At 38.0% G+C, this 22,422-nt stretch overlaps 1 protein-coding gene across 1 annotated transcript in view; it reads left to right on the forward strand.

Annotated features, from left to right (window-relative positions):
• Positions 1 to 1,361: 1,361 nt before the first annotated feature.
• The window catches only part of LOC146002819 (pseudouridylate synthase TRUB1-like), a 43,141-nt gene continuing 22,080 nt past the window's right edge, over positions 1,362 to 22,422 (forward strand). Inside the window, exons 1-4 of the mRNA XM_083140783.1 lie at positions 1,362 to 1,456; positions 13,790 to 13,949; positions 16,010 to 16,090; positions 16,492 to 16,629. Of these exons, the coding sequence (XP_082996909.1) occupies positions 13,829 to 13,949; positions 16,010 to 16,090; positions 16,492 to 16,629 (340 nt within the window). The 5' untranslated portion in view covers positions 1,362 to 1,456; positions 13,790 to 13,828. The remainder of the gene's footprint in view (positions 1,457 to 13,789; positions 13,950 to 16,009; positions 16,091 to 16,491; positions 16,630 to 22,422) is intronic.

Below are 22,422 nucleotides of genomic sequence, written 5' to 3' on the forward strand. Positions count from 1 at the left end.
AGCAAAATGCAAGGAACAAGTGTAAACTAAGTCCATCACGAGTATCCAATTGTCCTGCTATTCTTAGATTCTCCTAGGCTCTGTCCGAAAGGTGCAAAGTACATACTTGAAGTGTGGTTTGACGGAAGTGACGTCACCTAGTACAGTTCGAAAGCGCCAAGAACAGAAGCACGCAAGTACGCAGCTCTCAGCACAGATGCTTGGTGACTAGGTCACGTGATATCCACACTCGTTGCTCATTTGTTTTGAATCGCGGAGATGGAAAGCCAACAACACGGGTTAAATGGGTCAGCAAGTTGTTAGTTACAGTTCTTTTAATGTGTGGAAATGTATGTGTACGAACATTTGAAAATGCTATGTGATTTCTATGGTTATAAACAAGTGTTTAAAACGCTAGGGAAACAACGTGTCCTCAGTTCTATCTACTGATCGTATTTGGCGCTGCAGTCGAAGTACAATTCGAAAGACTTTCACTTCCAGTCCACGACTTGAAGACCGCACTCCAAGACCACACTCGGAGGATGCTCGCTTCAAGTACGGTCTTACACCTTTCGGACACAGCCAAAGACTTGTTTTTTACTTCAATGTTTGCTTCCCCTAGAATGGACTTCCATCCAAGTTCGGGGAGGATGGGGTTTGAGGGACAATGCCACCAGCCCCCCCTGTGGTTGCGGTACTGTTTATGAGTGTCTCTTCATCAATTTCACGTCATCACTCATTGTTGCGATTAGCTAGAAGTGGCAGAAAAGCAACGCTAAGTAACAAAAATCAAATATCCATTCCCTCTCTCTCTACCACATGAATCATTATTACCAAAAGGTAGACTTGGGAAACACAAATTTAAGCAGCGCCAAGTAACATCCGAACACATTAATACAAGACTACCGTACTCAAAATATCACAACTGTTCTAGATACTGAAAATTGGTAAATCATTTCCCGAAGTCTGAATCTGGAAGAGATCCCCCCCCTCATCCTGATTCATTATACGGAATCCCATACATCCTAATAAATCACAAAATCAGTAAGTGTCTTTGTTATGATGCTAGAGTAACACATGATATAATTGTAAAGGTTAGAGAGAATTCCAGGTAGGAATGTGTTCCGTATTTTTCACAGGGGGGGGGGGCTATAAACACCGCTTTCTGTCTAGTTGGTTGAACGTCATTTCCTTGCACCACTCTGACACTGGATACACCTGCATTGCACCAAGTGTCAAAAAGTGCAGCCAACTAGACGGGTTGCACAACTGTTGGTCGAAAGAGAAAATTTGATCTGGCCGGAAGTTCACCAACGAAGTCGAAGCCAAACAAAACCTTCAGGAGAAGAAGAAGAAGAAGAGAGTTTCGTAGATGGCAGCAGCATCCCGTTTCCCGGGCAACAATAAACTTTCTCAGTATGTAATGTAAACACACGTGGAAGTAAGAACTGAATAATCGTTTTGAACACAAGACGCAGTAAGTAATTTATAAACCTGTGTATCAATGGTGACATTGGAATTACACGAACGAAAAATTCCTGTATTCGATCCCCGGTGGATGCAAATTATAGAGTGGTTCTGCGCTTTCAACTGTAGGTGCAGTCTCCATAAGTTTTTTTGAGCACAATGTGGACTTAGGACACACTTTTCATTTTTAGCATGAACATGTTTTTATTGAAAGCTCAAGAGTATATTCTGCTTAGAAATAGATACGAAACCCCACGATTTATGCATAAATACTATGTCAAGTACTGGCAGATCATTTTGTTGCTTTAAGAATGGGATCCAGTTCGGCCCAAGTTCTGGTTGTTTAATTACGAACTAAGGGTGCACATGCATTTTTTACATCGTTGAATTGGTGAATTTTCCGTATCCGGAAAACGCCTGGGTGACAGTTAGATATAGTGAAAACACGTTTCTTCAAATTTACAGGAGAAATGACAGGAAAGTACATACGGAATTAAGTTCCTGTGGAGTTTTGTAAGCTGGGAATAATTTTTTTTTCATTTGTGCAACTTATTCGGCCGGTAAATAATGAAATTTTCGTCATTAATATATCTCCGTTGCACTATAGCTCTTGCCACCATTACCGTCGACTACGTGAATCAAATGTTCCGTTCGTTCGAATATGTAACCCCCTGTCAGTGTAGCAACCATTGGGTAGTTTTACCACATGACGTGTGAGCGTGTTTTTTTTTCCAATTTAATTTTCTGTTTGCCTAACATTACTGAACCTAACTAACCTTCCGTGAATGGTTTGTGGATCAATGTTAGCCTAAAAACCATCATTTTTCGGTTAATAAGTGTTAGTGTAGCAACCACGCAGTAGTTTAACAAGATGACATTTGAGCATTTTTTTTTCCAATTTAATTTTCTATGTTTGCATAACCTAACCTTCCGTGAATGGTTTATGGATCAATTTTTGCTTAAAAACATTTGTGAATAGTTTGTGCGGCATTTTTTGGTTCATAAGTTTGAAAACACTGCATATCAGCTGACGATAGACAACGTGAGTCAAGATTTGCCCGCCATATTATGTGTAATGAAAGTGAATTAGCAACGACCAATAAATACTTGTAATGTGAAAAATTACGCTTTTTTCAGTGAAAAAAACAAATCAGAAGTTCAAAAATATTCCGCTATGCATATCAGGTAAGTACAAATGTAAATTATTCGGAAATGAATGAGTTAAATGTGTTTTGACTATATCTAACTGGTACCAACACCTGAAACTCACTATTTATGTCACTTTCCATATTCCTACTTACGTATTCTGCATTAAGAAACATTGCTGAAGGTGGCATTTTGCTTTTTTCACGGAAATAATCTATATTTTCGACGTATGAATTAAGTTTTGTTTGTTTCTTTTTCTCTTCGGTAACACGTTAATGGCGGTCACAGTTTCACTACCGTAGTCGGCATGCATTGTTTCCACCCCACTCCACCCAAAAATACCTACGTAGCCCCACAAACCATTGACGCATAGCCCCACGAACCATTTGCGGAAACGTTCCTTCTTCACTTACAAAAACACGTGTTTGGAAACACTGACCGGGTGTTCGTCATCACACACAGGCAACATCCGGCTGGAAGGAAATGGATGCAACAGCTTTCGTGCATCCGTCACACATTTATATCCAAAAAAAAAAAAAAGCAACGATGTACCAGCAAAATTCAATGAACGATGCGAGAAAACACTTCCACAAGTCTAAAGAAACTGCATTCGGTAAGTAATTTCTCCTATAAATTTTAAGAAATCCGTTTTCCAAATACGGAAAATTTACCGTTGAATTTTTAATTATGTATGTTTACGCATGATTTGAGGCTTAGTGATTTTTACTGCATGTTTTCTAAAGATTAATTTTTCCCCTTCTGTATACTCCTATATGCGCATTTGTTTGGTAGCAGCCATTCATTTACTGTTGTCTTTGGGTAAGAATTTACAATATAGAGAGTATCTCCAATTTCGTTAATATTTGGTATACTAACTAATTTTGTCCTTCTAATCATGAATCTGTTGTTAAAATGCATGGATCATGTGTAGAAATTGTACATTATGCACGGGTAGCCCCACGAACCATGCATGGGGAACTCCATGAACCATTTCCAGTAAGATTAGGTTAGGTTATTCCACTTCCATCAGCTTTTTTCCCGATTTGCACACGTAACCCCCGCATTTTAACAACAGATTTGTGATTAGAATGCCAAAATTAGTTAGTATACCAAATAATAACAAATTTGGAGATACTCTCTATATTGTAAATTCGCTCCCATCTTTGTTCGATCTACTGTATTTCATCGCACAATCATCGCATCGGGTCAGATAACAAAACCATAATAGCCGCGCAGAATCATGGGCCACAAAAGAGTACATTTTTTTAAGTCCCTACTTCGCAGCACAGTAATTTTTTCTCAATTTTAACACATAACCACGACTATTCCATTTATCCTAATCTTACATGACATATAGCTTAGTAATAAATGATTTGTTAGCACCGGTAATACACATACTGGTCGCACCTCCCTTTTTTGCCAAGAAAAAAATTGCATTAAATCTGCGAAGATTATGTGAAATACAATACTTCTTCCTCTGCTTCACAAGATATAAGATGTAAAGGAGCATTGCATCTCTAAATGCTTTCATTGTTAGGTGCTTCCAACACCTGATAATGTAATATCTGGTCTTAAGCAGGGGGCACAAATGCGAAAATCCACCATGTCTGTGTCCAAGAAGACTGTAAACCAAGAACAGCTGCTCGCTGGGAGTCGTGGGTGCTCCTGTAATCTAGCTACTTTTCAAATTATATTTTCTCTGCTACTTTATACTTAGTGAAGCTTGTGACTGTGCTAATTGGTTTCGACAAACTTCAAACTTACTTCCACAATTGTTTCCTGTATTCTAAAATTTCCTGATGCTCCTATACAGTTCGCGAAAATCATCAAATGCTTGGAACTATTACCATACATTGATCAAAGCATTTTTAGTGCCACTTCCATTTTGCAAATATCATTAACACTGCAGTGGTCATACAGGGATTCCAATAGTGAGCCACTCATTTTTATTCACGTGCTATTGCCATTTGGCAACACTGTTGGACTTTGCTCCCAGTGTACCTTAATGAAACAGTCCAGGAACTCTCTTCGTTCAGCCATTGTTGCAGGAAAGGATACATTAGCTGATCTTCACCCTGTTAATGTTGATGTTCTTACAGAAGGATGCATACAGTGCCTCCTCTTCAAATTTAAAGTTTAGCATATGACTCAACCATCAATCAACATGTTGCATGCATTTCTTCAGTACTCTGGTTGTGTATGCATTTTAAAGTTATTCAGAATTACAGTGATGATGTGAAATAGGGGGAAGGTGTTGTTAGAAGGGTGTGGATAAATTACTGTATTACTGCCTTCAAATTTTACTGTTCATTTGACTGGTTAGGAAAATGCTTGGAAATCATTGATGTCTTAGCAAGTCAACTAACTTCACCAGCTATTATATGTATAGAAGTACTTCAATAGTAGACACTAGGGATTGCTACAAAATCTAGATATTAGGATTCCTAAATATCAGACATCCATTTTGGATGCAACAGATAATTTGGATATCCAAATATTTGGATAGTAGAGATTTGATGAAGGATTTGTAGAAAATCCGTCCATTGGAATATGAACATGACGAATAAGATAATATGTGGATAGCCTGTAAAACGGATAAACAATAAAATTGTCGGGATAATGCACACATTCGGATTTCCGGGCATTTAGGATAATCTGGATAATACGTATGCCTATATCCAGATATCAGAATGTCCAATGTCTGGATATTTAAAATCGACATAGAAAATTATCTGATATCCTGATAAAATTTTATCTGGATTTGGCCATCCCTAGTAGACCCGGCAGCATCTTCGAGTAAGCAAAATAAAGACCAGGAACTACTCACCTAGTTTTGGATGCAATAAAGAAGAAACCAAGGGGGAGACCACCAAGTCTCATTGGAAGAAGGAACCTCTGCTGTATTTAGCAGGCAAAATTGGCAAAAAGATACATACCTCAAGATTATTCCTATCCTACATTACTACAATATTTTTCTGAAACATTTCATATTTTAGTCACTATTCATTCCTCCTCCAACTGAGCAGAAACTGAACAAAAATGGCGTAGGAGACATTAAACACTTACCACAATTGAAGAAAAGTTATCCGCCCTTCTGGCAGTCTTTCTCATTCTATCCCTTATATATATGTGTTTCCGGGCTGATGATACATACTTTCAGGGATGATGGAGAAGAGCACATTTATCAATTTGAGATAAGGAACCCTGGCCCAGAAATGACTTAATCGAAAGTTGTAAGCGAAAATCGGTGTATGAAGATGTAATACTTTCATTACCTGTACAAGTTTCACAAGCTGCTACATTCACAACAGTTGTTCAAAGTGGCGTCCCCTAGCTTCGCTGCAGGCATGACAAGACAGTCTTGTGTATGAGACACCTGTAGTAGACTGAAGCAGATCTCCTGCCAAGAATGCTCGATGCCTGTGACATTGTTCGAACGACCCCGGGGTTGTTCCAATGGGTACGCCAGAACTTTGTGTGACGATGTCATGCTTGCAGCGAAGCTGGGGGACGCCACTTTAAACAACTGTTGTGAATGTATTTGCTTGTGAAACTTGTGCAAATAATGAAAGCATTACATCTTCATACACCGATTTTCGGTTATAACTTTCGACTAAGTCGTTTCCGGACCAGGGTTCCTTATCTCAAATTGATAAATGTGCTCTTCTCCATCAGCCTAAAAACACCCTATATAAATATTTTAAATGTACACCCAAAAGCAAAAATAATAGCAGGCAAATTGTCTGACACTATTTTCGCTGAATTGAATTGAAATAAAAGTGTCCATAATCAGTACCATCAAAGGTTAATTCCTTAACCTTTAGTTGCTGGAAGGGAAGTAAGTTTCCCATGACTTTAAACCTGTTAACCCAGGAGAATACACGTGGCAGGTATTTGACCACAAATGTCTTTCTTTGCTTGCCTTTTTGTGCATTTGTGTTGGTTTGGACCCCCCCCCCTCCCCCCACACCACCTTATGCACGCTGGGCATGTGGGAGACGTGCTGGCCAGCCAACAATATTAACAGTGGCCTTCTACCATTTAAAAGGTGCAGTTCAGTTTCATCTGTGGCGTTTTTGACCACACATTCTTTCTTGTGTTTAACAACAGATCTTTATTGGATTTTTCTTTATAATTTTGAACCCCGGAGAAGAGGATCAAATTCATAGGTTTCGATAAGGATAAACAATGTGATAAAGAGCTTGAAAGGCAATTTGAAAGAATAAGACGACGCTTTTTTGGCGATGAAGAATGTAAATAAATAATAAAACAAATGCATCCACTGTTCACTCTACACCTGCCGTGAACACACAGTTTTTTAATGTGTGGAATATGCAAATGGAAATCTTGATGGCGATGAAGAGGATGTGGAGTGAAGATATGAACTAAAAAGATTTTTTAAAAAAAAAAACTGAAGTAGTCAGTGTAGAAAACATACTACAGGGTGAGTGAAAAGTCCCTGACCACCCTTTATAAAAAAAAAAGGGAGTGTAGATTGCAGCAATTGGTCATGCTAGTAATGTGTTAGGCCTAGGGGGAAACATTTTGGTGCATGTCATGACAACGTCCGCCATCTTGGATCCAACTTAATTTCTTTAAATGGGCAGGGGGGCGTGTGGGGTATGGTTTTGGGCTAGAATTTAACCAGGAATTCAGTGGTGAAGTCAGATTTATAAAAACTTTAATGGTAAGGAAGTTATGAGCATATGAAAATGATAATTACGTATCATTTGCAGGTGCTGAACTATGCCATTGACCAAGCCGAACGAATCCAGATCATGAAGCTGGGAAGGGGGGGGGGGGGGGGCAGAAGGCCATGCTGTAGCTCGTGATTTCAACAAACGGAACCCAGCGAATCCCAAGTGCCGACCAGGTTCGAAGAGAGCGGTACAGTCCAGGACAGGCCACGATCTGGAAGGCCCAGAACTGCCACTGATGAAGGAACAGCTACGGCAGTGCTAGCATCATTTGCCAAGTCTCCGCAGCGCAGTACACGTTGAAAGTCTGTGCAATGTGGTGTCAGCCAGAGTTCCATTTGCAGGGTGTTAAAGATGGTTAAGTGGCACCTGTACAAGCTGCAGCACCCTCTCTCTGAGGACAACCCGGATAGGAGAATGGAGTTTGTTATAAGAACACGTCAGTTTTGACTGAGGATAGCAGCTTCCCCTCATATTTTCAAAAGGATGGGCACCACCTCATTATGGGCGACAAATTCGTCATTATCTGGACCTCCAGTTCTCTGGTCGATTGTTTGGTTGACGTGAGCCAGTGGAATGGCCTCCCTAATCACCAGATTTGCCCCAATCGATTTTTGCCTGTGGGGTCATTTGAAGTCAATCGTGTTTGCCGAAAAGATTCGGGATGTGGGTCACTTGGAGCAATGGATACTGGATGCCTCTGCACAAATCACACCTGAGATATTGCCCCGTGTCTGCATACCATGGGAGAACTCTCGCAACATGTGCATAGCACAAAAAGTACAGCATATTGAACACATTGTGTAACTTTCATATGCCCATAACTTCCTTATCATTAAAGTTTTCATAAATCTGACTTCGTCACTGAATTCCTGGTGAAATTCTAGCCCAAAACCATACCCCACATGCCATCCTTCCCATTAAAAGAAATGAAGTTTGATCCAAGATAGCGGACGTTGTCATGACATGCACCTAAATGTTTTCCCCTAGGCCTAACATATTACTACCATGACCAATTTCTGCAATCTACACTCCCTTTCATTATATAAGGGGTGGTCAGGGACTTTTGACTCACCCTGTGCAATTGTAAATACCTTTCAGTATATAATCTTGTCTCTAAAACCTTTGTATTAGACTTGTGTAAAATTATAATTCTTGAAGCTTTCCTGATGGCGAATATTGAACAGGTTTTCTCGGGAAATCAACCAGGTGATTTCCGGATAGGCTTCCGAGGTTTCGAGAGCTAACGCCACTCCCATCTTCAGCGATTGAAGTGTAGAGATAAATCAGGGTGAAGTTATATGTATTTGTTGTGGGAGGGGTCCGTTTAAGGTGGTGGGCCAATCAGGTGGCGTTTCTCCATCAGCGCTCCCAGTCGACTATCACTAACCAGGCTAGGTCCAGTTCAAGTCCCGTGTCCCTGTTGAGGTTTTCCTTTTCCCCGTGTATGGCTATTGCTTCTTTGATGAGACGGTCCCAGTAATTTGATGATTTATTGATGATCTCAGTGGTTGTGAAGTCAATTCTATGGCCCTCCCTTTTGGAATATTCTTCTAACCCTGATTTGGCCTCCCCAATGGCGCAGTGGTAGCGTCGTCACCTTGTAATCAAGGAGTCCCGGGTTCGATTCCAGGTGGAGGCACATAGTGGTTCGGATCCCACTTTAAACTGTAGGTCCAGTCCCGATTAGCCTTAATGTGCATAAATTGGCCTTAAAACAACAAATCAATCCAATTCTAACCCTGATTTTTTGGGATGAAACCGCAACGTTGTCAACTTGATAGACAAACGTTTTGACGAAGTAACGATCTCCATTCTGTCGAAGGGGTTGAACTTTGCTTAAGCTCCTAAGACCATTCCTACCACAGACATAATCAGCAGCATCGAGCAAGCCGTAAAATACCTCCCAGTGACAGCCACCCAGTATATTCGTCGAGAAGTATACATGGCCCTAACAACGGCCGCTCCGCCTAAGCCAAACATCAGAGCAGCAGAGAAAGCCACACTCAAGCAGCTGAGAGAAGACCAGGACATCATCATTCTACCAGCAGACAAAAGAAAATGCCACTGTTATACTTCAATCCACCGACTACGACAGCAAAATCACCAACATTCTCACCGACGGCACATACCGACCTTTACTCCGAGATCCCAAAGCTGCAATAGAGAGGAGAACCAGGGTTCTGCTTAAGAAATCCACACTGCCCGTGGTCAGTTAACACCCATTGGAACAGTACTACGGCCTTCCCAAAATACACAAAACTGATGTTCCATTAAGACCTATGATCAGCGCAATAGGATGCCCTACCTAAAGCCTTGCCAAATTCCTAACAGCACAGCGCCAACCTCTGACAGGCAAGTGCCAACAGCATGTCAAGAACTCATCGGACTTCATCAAGACCCTTTAGAACATCAGAACTTATCCTGGAGACCTTCTAGTGAGCTTCGACGTAGTATCGCTCTTCACCAAAGTGCCACTTCAAAATTTTTTAACACTGTTGGAGCATCATTTCGCACCAGACATCCATCATATAAGCCTCTTCCAACATACCCTGACTTCAACATACTTCAGCTACTATGAACAGACCGATGGAGTGGCAATGGGATCCCCACTCTCACCAGCAATAGCAGGGTGACTAGCGACCGGAAAAATCGGGAATTGTCAGGGAATTTAAAAAATTGGAAAAGTCAGGGAATTATTTCAAACTTATCAAAAGTCGTGTGAATTCTTGAGTAACAGTAATTTATCAAGATACTATTTCAAAAAAAGTTTCAGTGAGTCTTTCGTAAGTTTGTTTGCCGAGTTACCTTGTGCTTCTTTCCTCCACCACAGACGCCAGCGCGTGTCAATGTATTCGGCCAATCACATTCAGGTGTCGAACAATTTTAAGACGTATTACCATTCACAAGACTACAGAAGGGTGAAATTACGCTGCAGAACATGTTACGTGTTCTCGACATGTTAAAATGACACAGAAAAAATCAGTTTTTCAAGTAAACTGGCTGCAGGAGCCTTGTTTTTCATCATGGCTAGAAAAAGTGCCAAAAGATTTACATTCGGCCAAGTGTAAATTGTGCTGCAAGATTTTTACTTTAAGCAATATGGGTCGTCGTGCTTTGTCGGGCCATATGGAAAGCGTTAAGCTACAATATAATGTCGACGAGTCAAAGTATAAGTGCCTCGATTAAAGTTTTTGTGAGTGCAAGTGCGAGAAGTGAACAGGAAAATATTTCCTGTCTAAGTGATGAAGAACTCAAGTCATCGAAGAAGGATACGACTTTTAAACCTGCTTCATCCAGTTCCTTTTCCAAGAGTGAAAATACACAAAGTTCCGATAATGTGCTACAACCATGGGGACTAAAGGCATTCCTGTTGAATGACAGTCTAACTAAAGCTGAAATATTGTGGTGCATTCAGACTGCAATTACACACAGTTCTCTGTGAACTGCAGGACAGAATATAAATTTGTTCAGTGTCATGTTTCCCGATAGTGATATCGCAAAAAAATGCAGCTGCAGAAAGATAAGATAAGTTATACCATTGCTTTTGCTATTGCGCCTTTTTTTAAAAAGGATCTGCTTGAGAAACTTTCGAAGTGTGAATCGTTTGTCATTGGATTTGACGAATCCCTAAACAAAGTAGCATGTGGATGTAAATGTTAGGTTCTGGGACAACGATTGTGGGGAAGTAAAGACATGATATTTGACGTCAGTGTTTCTGGGCCGTTCAAGGTCAAATGACATGTTAGAGGCATTTCAGAAGGCAATAAAATATATTAAGTGCAATAAAATTTTGCAGATTTCAATGGATAGGTCGAATGTAAATTTTAAATTTCTTCGGGAACTGAAGGAGGCACTGAAAACTGAACCTGGTAGCAAAGACCTCTTGGATTTTGGAAGTTGTTGTTTACACACCTTGTTAGTATTAATTCACATTTTTATAGCAGGGAAGGAGGCTGAGGTTCTTGCTGAAGAAATTCAGAAACTTAAGAAGTGAGGAAGGTGCTGCTGTGCTATGTGTACATAATGTAAATATGTTTAGACAGACTGCTTATTTGTAAAAAGTGAAGAATTGTGTATTGATGATAGCCTAGAGTGAATGAGTGCAACTATGTAATCCCTGAACTTTGATAATTGCAGCTTAAGGTAAGCATTATTTTAGCTAATCACATGTGAATACATTCATCTTCCAGGGTAGTCAGGGAAAATATCTTGTCAACAGGGAAAGTCAGGGAATTTTACTCAGGGCTTTTGCTAGACACCCTGCAATAGCTAATTTCTTCATGGAGAACTTCGAACACGAGGCACTCCGTTCAGCTCCACAGAAACCTTCTGCATTTTACAGATACGTAAATGACACCTTTGTCATCTCGCTGCATGGTAAAGCAGTGCTACAAACGTTTCTGGATCACCTCAACAACCAGCACCAGAACATCAAATTCACCATGGAGACAGCCTTCCATTCCTGGATATCCTCATCACACGCAAGCTGGACAGGAACGTAGGACACAGTTTATACAGGAAACCTACTCACACCATCCTATACCTCAACGCTAAGAGTTTTCACCATCCAGCCAGCGATCTCTTGACATTGTTTCACCGAGCCATCACCATCAGCAACAAAGAGCACCTTCAAGATGAAATAAGACACCTGCGCACAGCTTTCAGGCAGAATGGATACAGTGAAGGCATTATCAACAAGACGCTAAAGAGAGTAACACACAAGAACAACCAACGAACAAACCCGGACCCACCTGATAACCAAGAAGATAGCCATCGTCCCATACACTGGTAACCTCTCTGCAGTTATCAGCCACATTCTTTCATAACACAACATCAAGACGATCCACAAACCGCCATCGAAAGTCAGCAACCGACTTCGAAACCCTAAAAGCGACCTAGGACAGAAGACATCCGGGCTTTACCGTATCATCTGTTCCTTCGGTGAAGCCCACATTGGACAAACGGGGAGGACAATCGAACAGCGTTGCAAGGAACATGCCAGCTACATTAAGAATTGTCATCCCAAAAAATCAGGAAGAACATTCCATCCAGAAGGGCCATAGAATTGACTTCACAACCACCGAGATCATCAATAAATCATCAAATTACTAAGACCGTCTCATCAAAGAAACAATAGTCATACACGGGGAAAAGGAAAACCTCAACAGGGACATGGGACTCGAACTGGACCTAGGCTGGTTAGTGATAGTCTACTGGAAGTGTGGACATTGGAGAAATGCCACCTGAGTGGCCTGCCACCTATACCAGACCCCTCCCACACCAAATCAATCCCTGAAGATGAGAGTGATGTTATCTCTCGAAAACTCAGAAGCCTATCTGTAAATCACCTGGCTAATTTCCCGAGAAAACCACTTTAATTATCTAAAATTATGTTTATTTTATAATTATATTTTATTCTTACAATATTAAAAATGAACTGAAACAAAAACAATTACCCATTAAACTTTTGTAAAATCATGTTTCTTTTGTCTATTATATTCTTACAAAAATAACTTAAAGAACATAACATTTTCTTTAAAAATGTGTATTTTACTTTTGAAAAATAATACCAGTTTATTATATTGTATTAAAAAATAAATAATATGTAAAAGAAACAAGGAAACAAAAATACAAGAAAACTAATTTAAAAATATGATGAAACAAACCCAATAGAGCTAAATATTCGAGCACAGTCATTTTGACCGCATGCGCCTCCTCACGTAAGATGTCGCAGTGCACTTTCTCCCAGGTAAGGACAGCTGGCAAGCCCAGCAAACACATGGGAGCAATTAATGTACCATTTTCTGAAATCTACACATGATATTTCAATTCACTCTTTTTTGTTCATTTGTATACACATGAAGGTATAATCAAATTATAATAAAGTATATTCATTGTGACTATTATTAATAAGTGGAGTTTGAAAAAGTTCTGTGTTTCCCTCTGTGTATTGTGGAATAGATCTTATAAAATGCACTATAACTCTTCAACCACTGCTTTTTTACTGTAATAATGAGAACAAAAGAACACTAACAACGTGCTATAGTTAGAGGTCTTTGAGGAATATCCATTTTCAAAATTTCCTGAAAATTTTGACCTTCCATAAGTTTGCATGGTTTCAGTTTTTTTTTTGTTTCTCTATTTTTTTTAATCAAAATTGAAGGATGGGCATTACATACCAATATTTTAAAAAAATAGATTTTCTTCTACCTTTAACTTACTTATTGAGATGTTCGATGTATAAATTTCACCTCCACTAAATGAGCTGTCATTCTGTTTTCCTTCAAATTTTCCAATTTTGCTTTTACTTTAAACAAGATATTCCTGGCAGAATATTTTTTGTATTTATCTTGCAAGGCTATCAAATGTGAAACTCTATGTGAATAAATATAGTGAGCCAGCAAAACATTGTTTATTATATTTGAATATAAATAATAATAATAAATTTCTTAAAATAAAATGTATAAGTAAAATATGCTGTTACGGCTTCTTTTCAGAATTTTTGACTTGCAACTGTGATCAGTCATTTCCATGATATGAGGTATGGGAATCCAAAGACATTAAAACTTCTTATGCATGGTTTATTTCCTGTGAACAAAACAAAGGAGTACACATCCTTCGAAGTGGTGAAAAAATTGGAAGATATACTTTTGAAAGGTTGGTAATGTATGTTACTTACTTGATTAAATTAATTAATAAAATTAAAAAATGGGAATATTTGCAATAAGATTTAGCACACACAGGAAATGTACTATGTAGAAATTTCAGCGAAAAATTCAGACTTGACAAGGACTTGAACCCATGTCTCTGGCATACTGTGCCATTGCTCTACCAACAGCTACTGAGGAAGCCCTGGCCTTGCCTCATTTTTCGCTGTCACTGTTTTACGTGTGTGGAATTGAATCAGTATCACTGACAGAGACAATTCCACACAATTAAAACACTGAGAGCGAAAAATCAGGCAATGCCAGAGCTGGCTGGCACGGTAGGTCAGTTGGTAGCAGGCCAGTTTTTGTGATATAATTATTATGTCTAATATTTTTGAAGACTCAAATGTTCCGTGTGATCACCAAGTTTAATAGGTTTGAGAATATTTTTTTTAAGTTTGATTTGAGCTCACTTTGTGTTTATTGGAACTGAAATAATATTTTTTACATTAAACAGTACAAGTGTAGATTAGAAGTGATTCTCGGTGAGATGAGATGCCGAAATTCACCCCTCCCAACTGTAACTTCTTGATCTGCTAACTGGTTGGTAGAGAAATGGGACAGTATGCAAGAGACGTGGGTTCGAGTCCTGCTCGATCTTACATTTTTCACTGAAATTTCTACATGGAATATTTGAATTAACATTTAAGGGACTACATCCAGATGCAAATTATAGACTGTGAAAATATTTGCTGTATGCAGTTTTGAAAACATATATTTTCATGTCACATAAATTGTAGCTTAACCCTACAATACTAACATTATTTACTAGGTGCTTGTGCACAATTTTGTTAAAAAATAACAAGCAAAAATAGATATATTGATAAATGTTTATTTCACAATGCTACGTTATGAACATTTAACTGCCTGCTCATATTTTTCATTACTTTTTGGGGCGGTGTCTTTCTTAGAGGAAATAATCATATCAGAGACTTCTGTCTTTAAAAGCACTTAGAAATCACATGGAAGAGAGTGTAAATTGGAAATAGAAAAAATTGTGAACAAGATTTCTTTTGGTGCTCTCTGCAAACTGAGCGGTTATATTTGTAACAATGTATTGTAGATTCTGCTATCATGTACTTCATGTAAAAAAAGGAACTGGAAAACTAGTAACCTTGGTGTAATGAAAGTATTTGATAATTTAATTTTATAATCAAATGAGTACAAACAAAATGAGCTACTTAAAACGGAACTCAACAGTAGCACAGCCGAAACTGTTATCTCCTGAAAGTTATTACTCACTTGGCCTAAAAGTGAGATGTTCGAGAGATTACACTCAAAGGAATGGCAAAAGAATTGACTTGAACTAGGAATGGGTTTTATACTCTCCACGACTGAATCGATATGGACATTGTTAGGAAAAGGATCTTATTTGCCTCCCGTTTGGATGACGATTATTCCCACAGATTGTCCTTTCAATAATGGTAATTGTCACACGTCTGACCTCCCTGTCAGATTTCACTCCACTCACCTCACTGTCCAATCACTCTCTCCCTGCTCGCACGTTCTCCTCACCATCCACACACATCAATTCTTCCCCCTAATGTTTGCCTAATTACTTATTAAGCATTCCTTTGTCTGCTTCCTGTTAGGTTAAAGATAACAGCAGACTTGTCACTTTTACCCAATGTCTTGGGTACAATGCGATATGATAAAATATCAACTAACAACTTGAAAAATACAGTTGTGTAAAAAGAGCCAAAAAATGTGCCTTTTCTTGAAAAGCAGTTTGCAAGTACGGGAACTGCTGCTCTAAACAATTGATCTCCCAAGTTAGCTTTAGGCTTAACCACAATTACCTTCCCTTAGAGAGCAATTTCCCCTTCATAACAATCTCTGTAACAACCAAAGACAAAAATAACTCCCAAAATTCTGTAAATGAATATGTGAATTTTTAATGATTCTCTCTAAAATTAAAATGCCACTAAAAGTATGTGTCACCATAGATTTAAGTATAACTTGAGTGTTGGGAGAGATTCTTGTACCTTTTTATTCTTTATTCTTTTTCAGGGATAAAATCAAGATTTCTTCCCAATCCATTTCCAGTAGGGCATGGAGGTATACTAGATAAAACAGCAACTGGAGTCTTAGGTTTGACATATTTTTCCATTTATTTTGACAATAAAAAAGTAGCATCTTGTTAATGCATGCATGTGTAATACGTTTATTATCAAGAGTTGGCAGATTTCTAAATACGTGTAGTATATTTACTGTTTACAAATGTTATGCCTGTATTGTAAAATATCCTGCTAACTGGGAATGAAAAATAATTTTGAAGCTTGTGTTTGTTGCATTTTGAAAAATATTGCAATGAGATTTGAGTATAGTTGAAATTTTAAAATTGCAGAATAATAGTATTTTAGCATATTGTTTAAATATACGTATAATATAGTTTAAATTCAGTTTTTGAAAATGGCACTGTTATTTTTAACCCATTAGTTCGAATTTATAGTTTTTGTGTACTTTATAATATATTGTCATTTATATTTCAGTAATAGGAGTTGCTAAGGGTTGTAAACTGCTACCATCATTGCTTGAAGGAAAAAAGAAATACATTGTAAAAGCTCAACTTGGAGTAGCCACAGACACATTCAATGAAACAGGAACAGTGACACAGGAATGTTCTTATGGTATGTAATATTTCCAAGACGAAGTTGGTCTAGGAATAGTATTATGCATACATCTTTGTAAAAAGATAATTGTATTGACCCTCAAGAGAATTCCTATAGAAGCTGCTCTATGTGTTTTCAAGGTTTCCTAGTGCCTCTCTTTGAAGGTATTGTGAAAATGATAAAGAGGTCTAGTGACACCTTACTCTTAACATAACAATTACGTTCTGAGTAATTTTTGCAAGCATGTATTTAATGAAGTGATGAAGCAGCAAATGATTCCAATGTAAATACCAGTAAGCTTTTTTTCTTCTCAATTCTGATGTTGATATTTCATTGATTCTAATATGCATGATTTCATTTGACAGAATATGCCATAAAATAATAGTTTTCAGGGTGGCGACAGACCTGGAAAACCTGGAAAAGTCAGGGAATTTGAGAGGTCAGGGAAATGTCAGGGAATTTGTCTTTATTGACTTTTTTTTCATGGAATGAATGTGCCAGTCGTTTGCTTTGAAAGATGTTGTTATGTAGTGCTGCATGGGAACAGGAAATATTGTTGCTAAATCTTGGGCCCCTTTTATGTACAACACAACCACAGCACCAGAACAGAAACCAGTGATGGGGGGAGGGGAGGGAGAAAGAGAAATTTCCGGAGGGGCAGAAACATTTGATAAGCCTCTAAATGTCATGTGGAAAATGCTATCATTTTTCTTGTCTGTATGGAAGTAGTAAGGGACAAAGCAGTCAAGGGATGGAGGGTAGGGGCGAGGGGCATTACTACTGTGGCATTGTCCGATAGTTGTTGGGCATCATAGCATGGCATTTTGTCGGACATTCTGAAGGAACATGGAAACAAAAAGGGCACTATGCAACCCTGTAATTTTTTGAATGTCGTGGTACAGCATTTGTCGGATGAACATTTAGTCTCCATTGATGCATACGATTTTTGTTGGATATCGCTGTCTGACTGATGTTGAACTTCGACAAAATGTAAAATGTTACTACAAAAACAAAAATTGCATGCATGGCATTCTTATGGAATTGATTTTTGTTGGTTATCTTCTAAATGCAACATCTGACAAAAATTCCATGCATAAACAGAGCCTTGTACATCCGAGTTTGTCTGGTATGGTGCAACATTTCATTGAACTAACTTTTTGGCTCCTTATATGCATGCGATTTTTGTCGAACGTAGCAGTTCGATACTTGTCATTCTGCAAAATCCGACAAAATCACATGTATTGTGCTCTCATGAATCCAATGTTTCTTGGATGTTCCAGTATGACATTTTTTTGTCGTTTATGACATTTGTCAGATGCAACATCCAACAAAAATGGAGCCTTAGTCTGCTGCAGCACTGCAAATATGCTGCTGGAGTTTTATTACTCATCTGGCTCACTTAATCTTTTTCAATGTAGAAAAGCGTACGAAGGTTTTCTTTCATCATCTAGGTGTAATACTGGTTTTGCACAGGCTAACATTCATTTACAATGACATGGAACTGTAATTCCATGTCCAGAAGAATCCAAGAAATCGGGATATATATATATATATGTTGAATAATGTCCCGAAAAAGTGAAACAGAAATCTGCAATGGTAAAGTCATATAAATTTGACAAGTGCCAACCTAAAGTATTTTGCAACACTCGTTTTGCAATTCACACCCTCCCCCTCCCCTCTTCGGTCCTGTCTGTTTAAACTCGTGGAATGTCCAATGTTATGAAATAAAATTATAATAATAAATATGTAAATATTGTAATATCATAATTACTTGAATCATTCAATCCTAAAAGCATATCACTTTCTTCTGCAATTGACGTTTCCTGCCAGACCTGCTAAATTTTCACTTTTCATCTACTGATTTATAGGAGGGGCATCCATAAAGTAAGTTCCAATTAGTAGGGACCTTGATTTTAGTGAAAAATGTCAATTGCTGCAAAGTAGTGTTTATGAATCTGCAGTGATGTGAGGACACATTTTTCACCCGTTCGAAATAGCGAAATAACGAGAATTTGGCATTAAATGTGAATTGTTGCATTTTTTGCTAATTTTAATAATTGCTTAAACAATGAAAAATACCTTGAAATCCAACATTCACGTCTTTTTTAGGCTTATAGAAACAAAATGTGCCGTATTTGTGTATCTAGAACACACAAGTTTTCCAACATTTTATCCAAGAGAAAACTATAGGGGTGTGCAGGATCCCGAAAAGTTGGAGCTGGAAAAAAATTTTCAATCCCAATTCAGACTTCTGGAAATTACTTCCCGGCTTTTTGAAATCCCGAGCAGTCAGGAAATACTGAATAATCATTTTAAAAAGTCGTTAATTCTCAACGTTTTCTGCATTGTAAGTATCTGAAACTTATCGGAAATTGTTAGTTTTTTTTTCCAGAAATGCAAAAACAATCACTTAAGGTGAAAATGACATGTAGAATTCGAGATTTCCTGACCTTCGGGGAAATTGCAAATTTTTCCCATCCCGAATGCCAGTATTTAAAAAATTTCCCGTCCTGACCAAAAAGATTCTGTCCCACACACCCCTAGAAAACTATAATACATGTTGTACATGGAATAATTCCGACAGTCACAGTCAATCAAATATTTCCCAGGATTTTCTCAACTTCTATCAGAACAATTTGCACCACAGAGCAAAGTAGCAGGGTTCACACAGAAGCTACATCATCAGTATTTGTCACGCGAGAAGTGTTTTGAATCACCAAGCTAAGTGGTGCGATTTTGGTGGAGATCGAGTGCTCACCTACTACCATCGCTCATGATGTCTGGTCTGTACACCTCACACAATTGCTGATGGCACTCTGCCGGATTCTGAGCATGCAAAAATCTGACTACCTCGCAGTTGGTGGGAGACTGTATGAGAGCTGCCATCTTGTGTATCTTGTTACTTTTGTACTTGATACAGAGTCTGATGAAGACCTTGCTAGAAGGTTGAAACGTTACGTTTAGTTTATGTTTTTAATAAAATAAATTACTGCCTTGGTCAGCATATTTATATTTTTTCATAATCTTGGAAACAAGGCTTAATGGTGTTATAACATCTTTAACCTAGAACAGTCCTAAAACGGCTGTGTTTTACTGCACCAGATTACAGCCACGTGACACTTCTTCCTGCCTGCATATGCATGTTGCGCTCAGACCACTAGCGCTGCAAACAGTTGGCACTGGAACTTTTTTTCTGGATGCCCCTCGTACACAAACTTTCGTTAGCTGTTATCAACAGCGTGTTCCTGTTTTAATATTTGATTAGCTAAATCGGGCACCTTTACAATGCAGTAGATTCCCTTTCCATAAATTGCTTCCATTTATTTTTTAATACATATATACCCTTTTCGCCAGTAATAACGGTATAACTGCATGTTGGCAGTTTCACAGTACTTCACTTGGATATACTGTGAATGTTTGTACTGAAGGAGAAATCCTATTGATAATGTAAGGAAATATGACACTTTGTTTTGTATGATTCAATTGTTTCACTTGTGTGCAAGGGTTAAGTTGTTTGCTTTACGTAGAAGAGAGAAGTAGGTTTGTGCATTGAAAAATGAGCCTGCACTCATGGTTCTTGCAAGCAGAGGGTTCCAAACCTCAGTGGAAATATCAACATATAATAACTAGAAAGGCTAAAGAGATTGAAAAATTACAAAATTCCTTTTTGCATCAATCACTTCACTCTAATCTAATTTAGTCGTGACGTTAAAAATAATCAAATATTGTATTGAAAAATTAGCTGCATATGAAAAATCCCGTAATTCCTCCCTAGCTTGTGAATAGTAATAATTTTCCAAATTCAATATTTTGCAGTTTGAATGCAAATCCTAGAGAAATGAAGTCAATTGTGTGGAAGCTAATATAGGTACTTAATATACCTGGTTCTGTATGACATTTCCAAAAACATTAATTTATTTTTTATTTTTAGGGAAAAATCTAAATTTTTGTCCTGGAAAACATGGAATAGTCAGAGAATTTCATTTCTGCTTGTCTGTAGCCACCTTGGTTTTGTGCTATAAATATTAGACATTGGCCGATACCTATTAAAGTGCTGATATAAAATTTACCAATACCGATAACAAATATTTTACCGATCCGATATAAAGTTCCAAATGGTCCTTGAGAAACCTGAATGGATCTGATCTCCTTAACACATTGGGGTCTCACGATGGGCATAGCCCGCAGTGAACTTAAAGTCAATGTGGACGAAAGACGGGCATAGCCCATCCTGCAATATGCAATCGCTTTGCCGATTGAACTACGGGCTATGTTCGTAGTTTGTCTCATGTGCGCGTTCCTTCAAGCCTCTTGGTTGAAATTCCGACCGCTAGGTGACTCATGTCCTATTTTTACCTCGCACCTGCAACTGTTTGTTGTCGGGTTGATGTATGTTGCATTGTTTAGAATGGCGTCGTTAGATCCAGACCGCATAGCGGAAATGCTGCATTCCATTTGTTCATTAGGTCAGTGGTGAATGCGTATGTAATTTATAAGAAAGTAAACAGGGAAAATCATAATATGTCTCTGGAAGAGTTCATCATCCAAGTAGGGGAAGCGCTACTCATCAAAGTGGGCGAAGATATTCAAGGTCAAACATCAATGTCAACTACAGCAGATAGGCTAACAGGCTACCATTTTCCAAAGAAAATCCCCCCTACAGAGAAAAAGTCAAGGCCCTGTAGGTCATGCAAAGTTTGTGGAGACAGGCACAAAAAAGAAACTGGCAAGTGGGCAAGAAAAGACACATTTTACTGCCCCAGCTGTGATGTTGCTCTCTGCATTTCTGAATGTTTCGAACTTTTTCATACAAAAGCTAGTTACCTGTAATTTGTAATTATTTTTTGTTATGTGCACATAAGAAGTATTCTCAAAAGATGTATTGATAGTTTATGTGAATTATTTTCCTGTAGTTTACGGTTATTACAAGCATAAGAAAACAGTTTTTCTTTGTGACGTTTCAGGAGAACACACGCTCCTTTCATCAGACATTTATTTTCATTTTGACTAAAGATACAGTTATAACAATGGTTAGTAATTTTTTAAACAAAAAGAATCTGTTATATAATGGATGTTGTCAATGTTACATTGTTGTAATATAGCAACTTAACTGTGAAAAAATAGTCTGTTTTATTTTTATTTCAGATTTTTTAAAATTATGAATCCAAAATATCATCAGGTAATTCAAATTCATCATTGTTTTCACAAAGTCTCTTGATGTTTTCTGTTACATTAAATTTTAAAGATGGTGGCTTACTCCATTTGTGAAAGAGAAAACTCCATACTGGATCTATGTTACCATATTCATTATTTAATTTATTCCAGTGTTCTTCTGCAATGAACGAAGCTTCCCAGACATTCAACTCTGTGTTTCCCGTTAATCTTTTTAAAACCCTTCTCTTTTTAATCAAATGCTTCTCTTCGATGATATGAGTTGACAAACCTGTTCTTGGGTTTAGATTTATAATGTCCAAATCGTGTTCGTGCCATCTTATTGCCATTTTCCTTGCTGTTTGTCCCACATAATCTTTTGAACATGAACAACTTATATTATATATTCCTGTGGTTTCCACATCTGGTAGAGAGTTTCTCATTTTGAATTCATTAAATGTACATTCCAAACTTCTTGGTGATTTAAAAACAATTTTGAAATTAAAACTTCTAAAAATTTTTGCAATTTTATGTGAGAATCCCTTGTGGAATGGGATGCACACAAATTTCTTTTCAACAGATTTTTCATCTTTGTCTGTATTTCTCTTTTCCGTTAGTTTTCTTGCAACTTGTTTTTTGATTTGGTTTATTCTGTTAGTG

Source organism: Lepisma saccharinum, chromosome 19 (assembly GCF_977018435.1).
Source record: "Lepisma saccharinum chromosome 19, izLepSacc3.1, whole genome shotgun sequence".
In the NCBI taxonomy this organism is placed as follows: Eukaryota; Metazoa; Arthropoda; class Insecta; order Zygentoma; family Lepismatidae; genus Lepisma; species Lepisma saccharinum.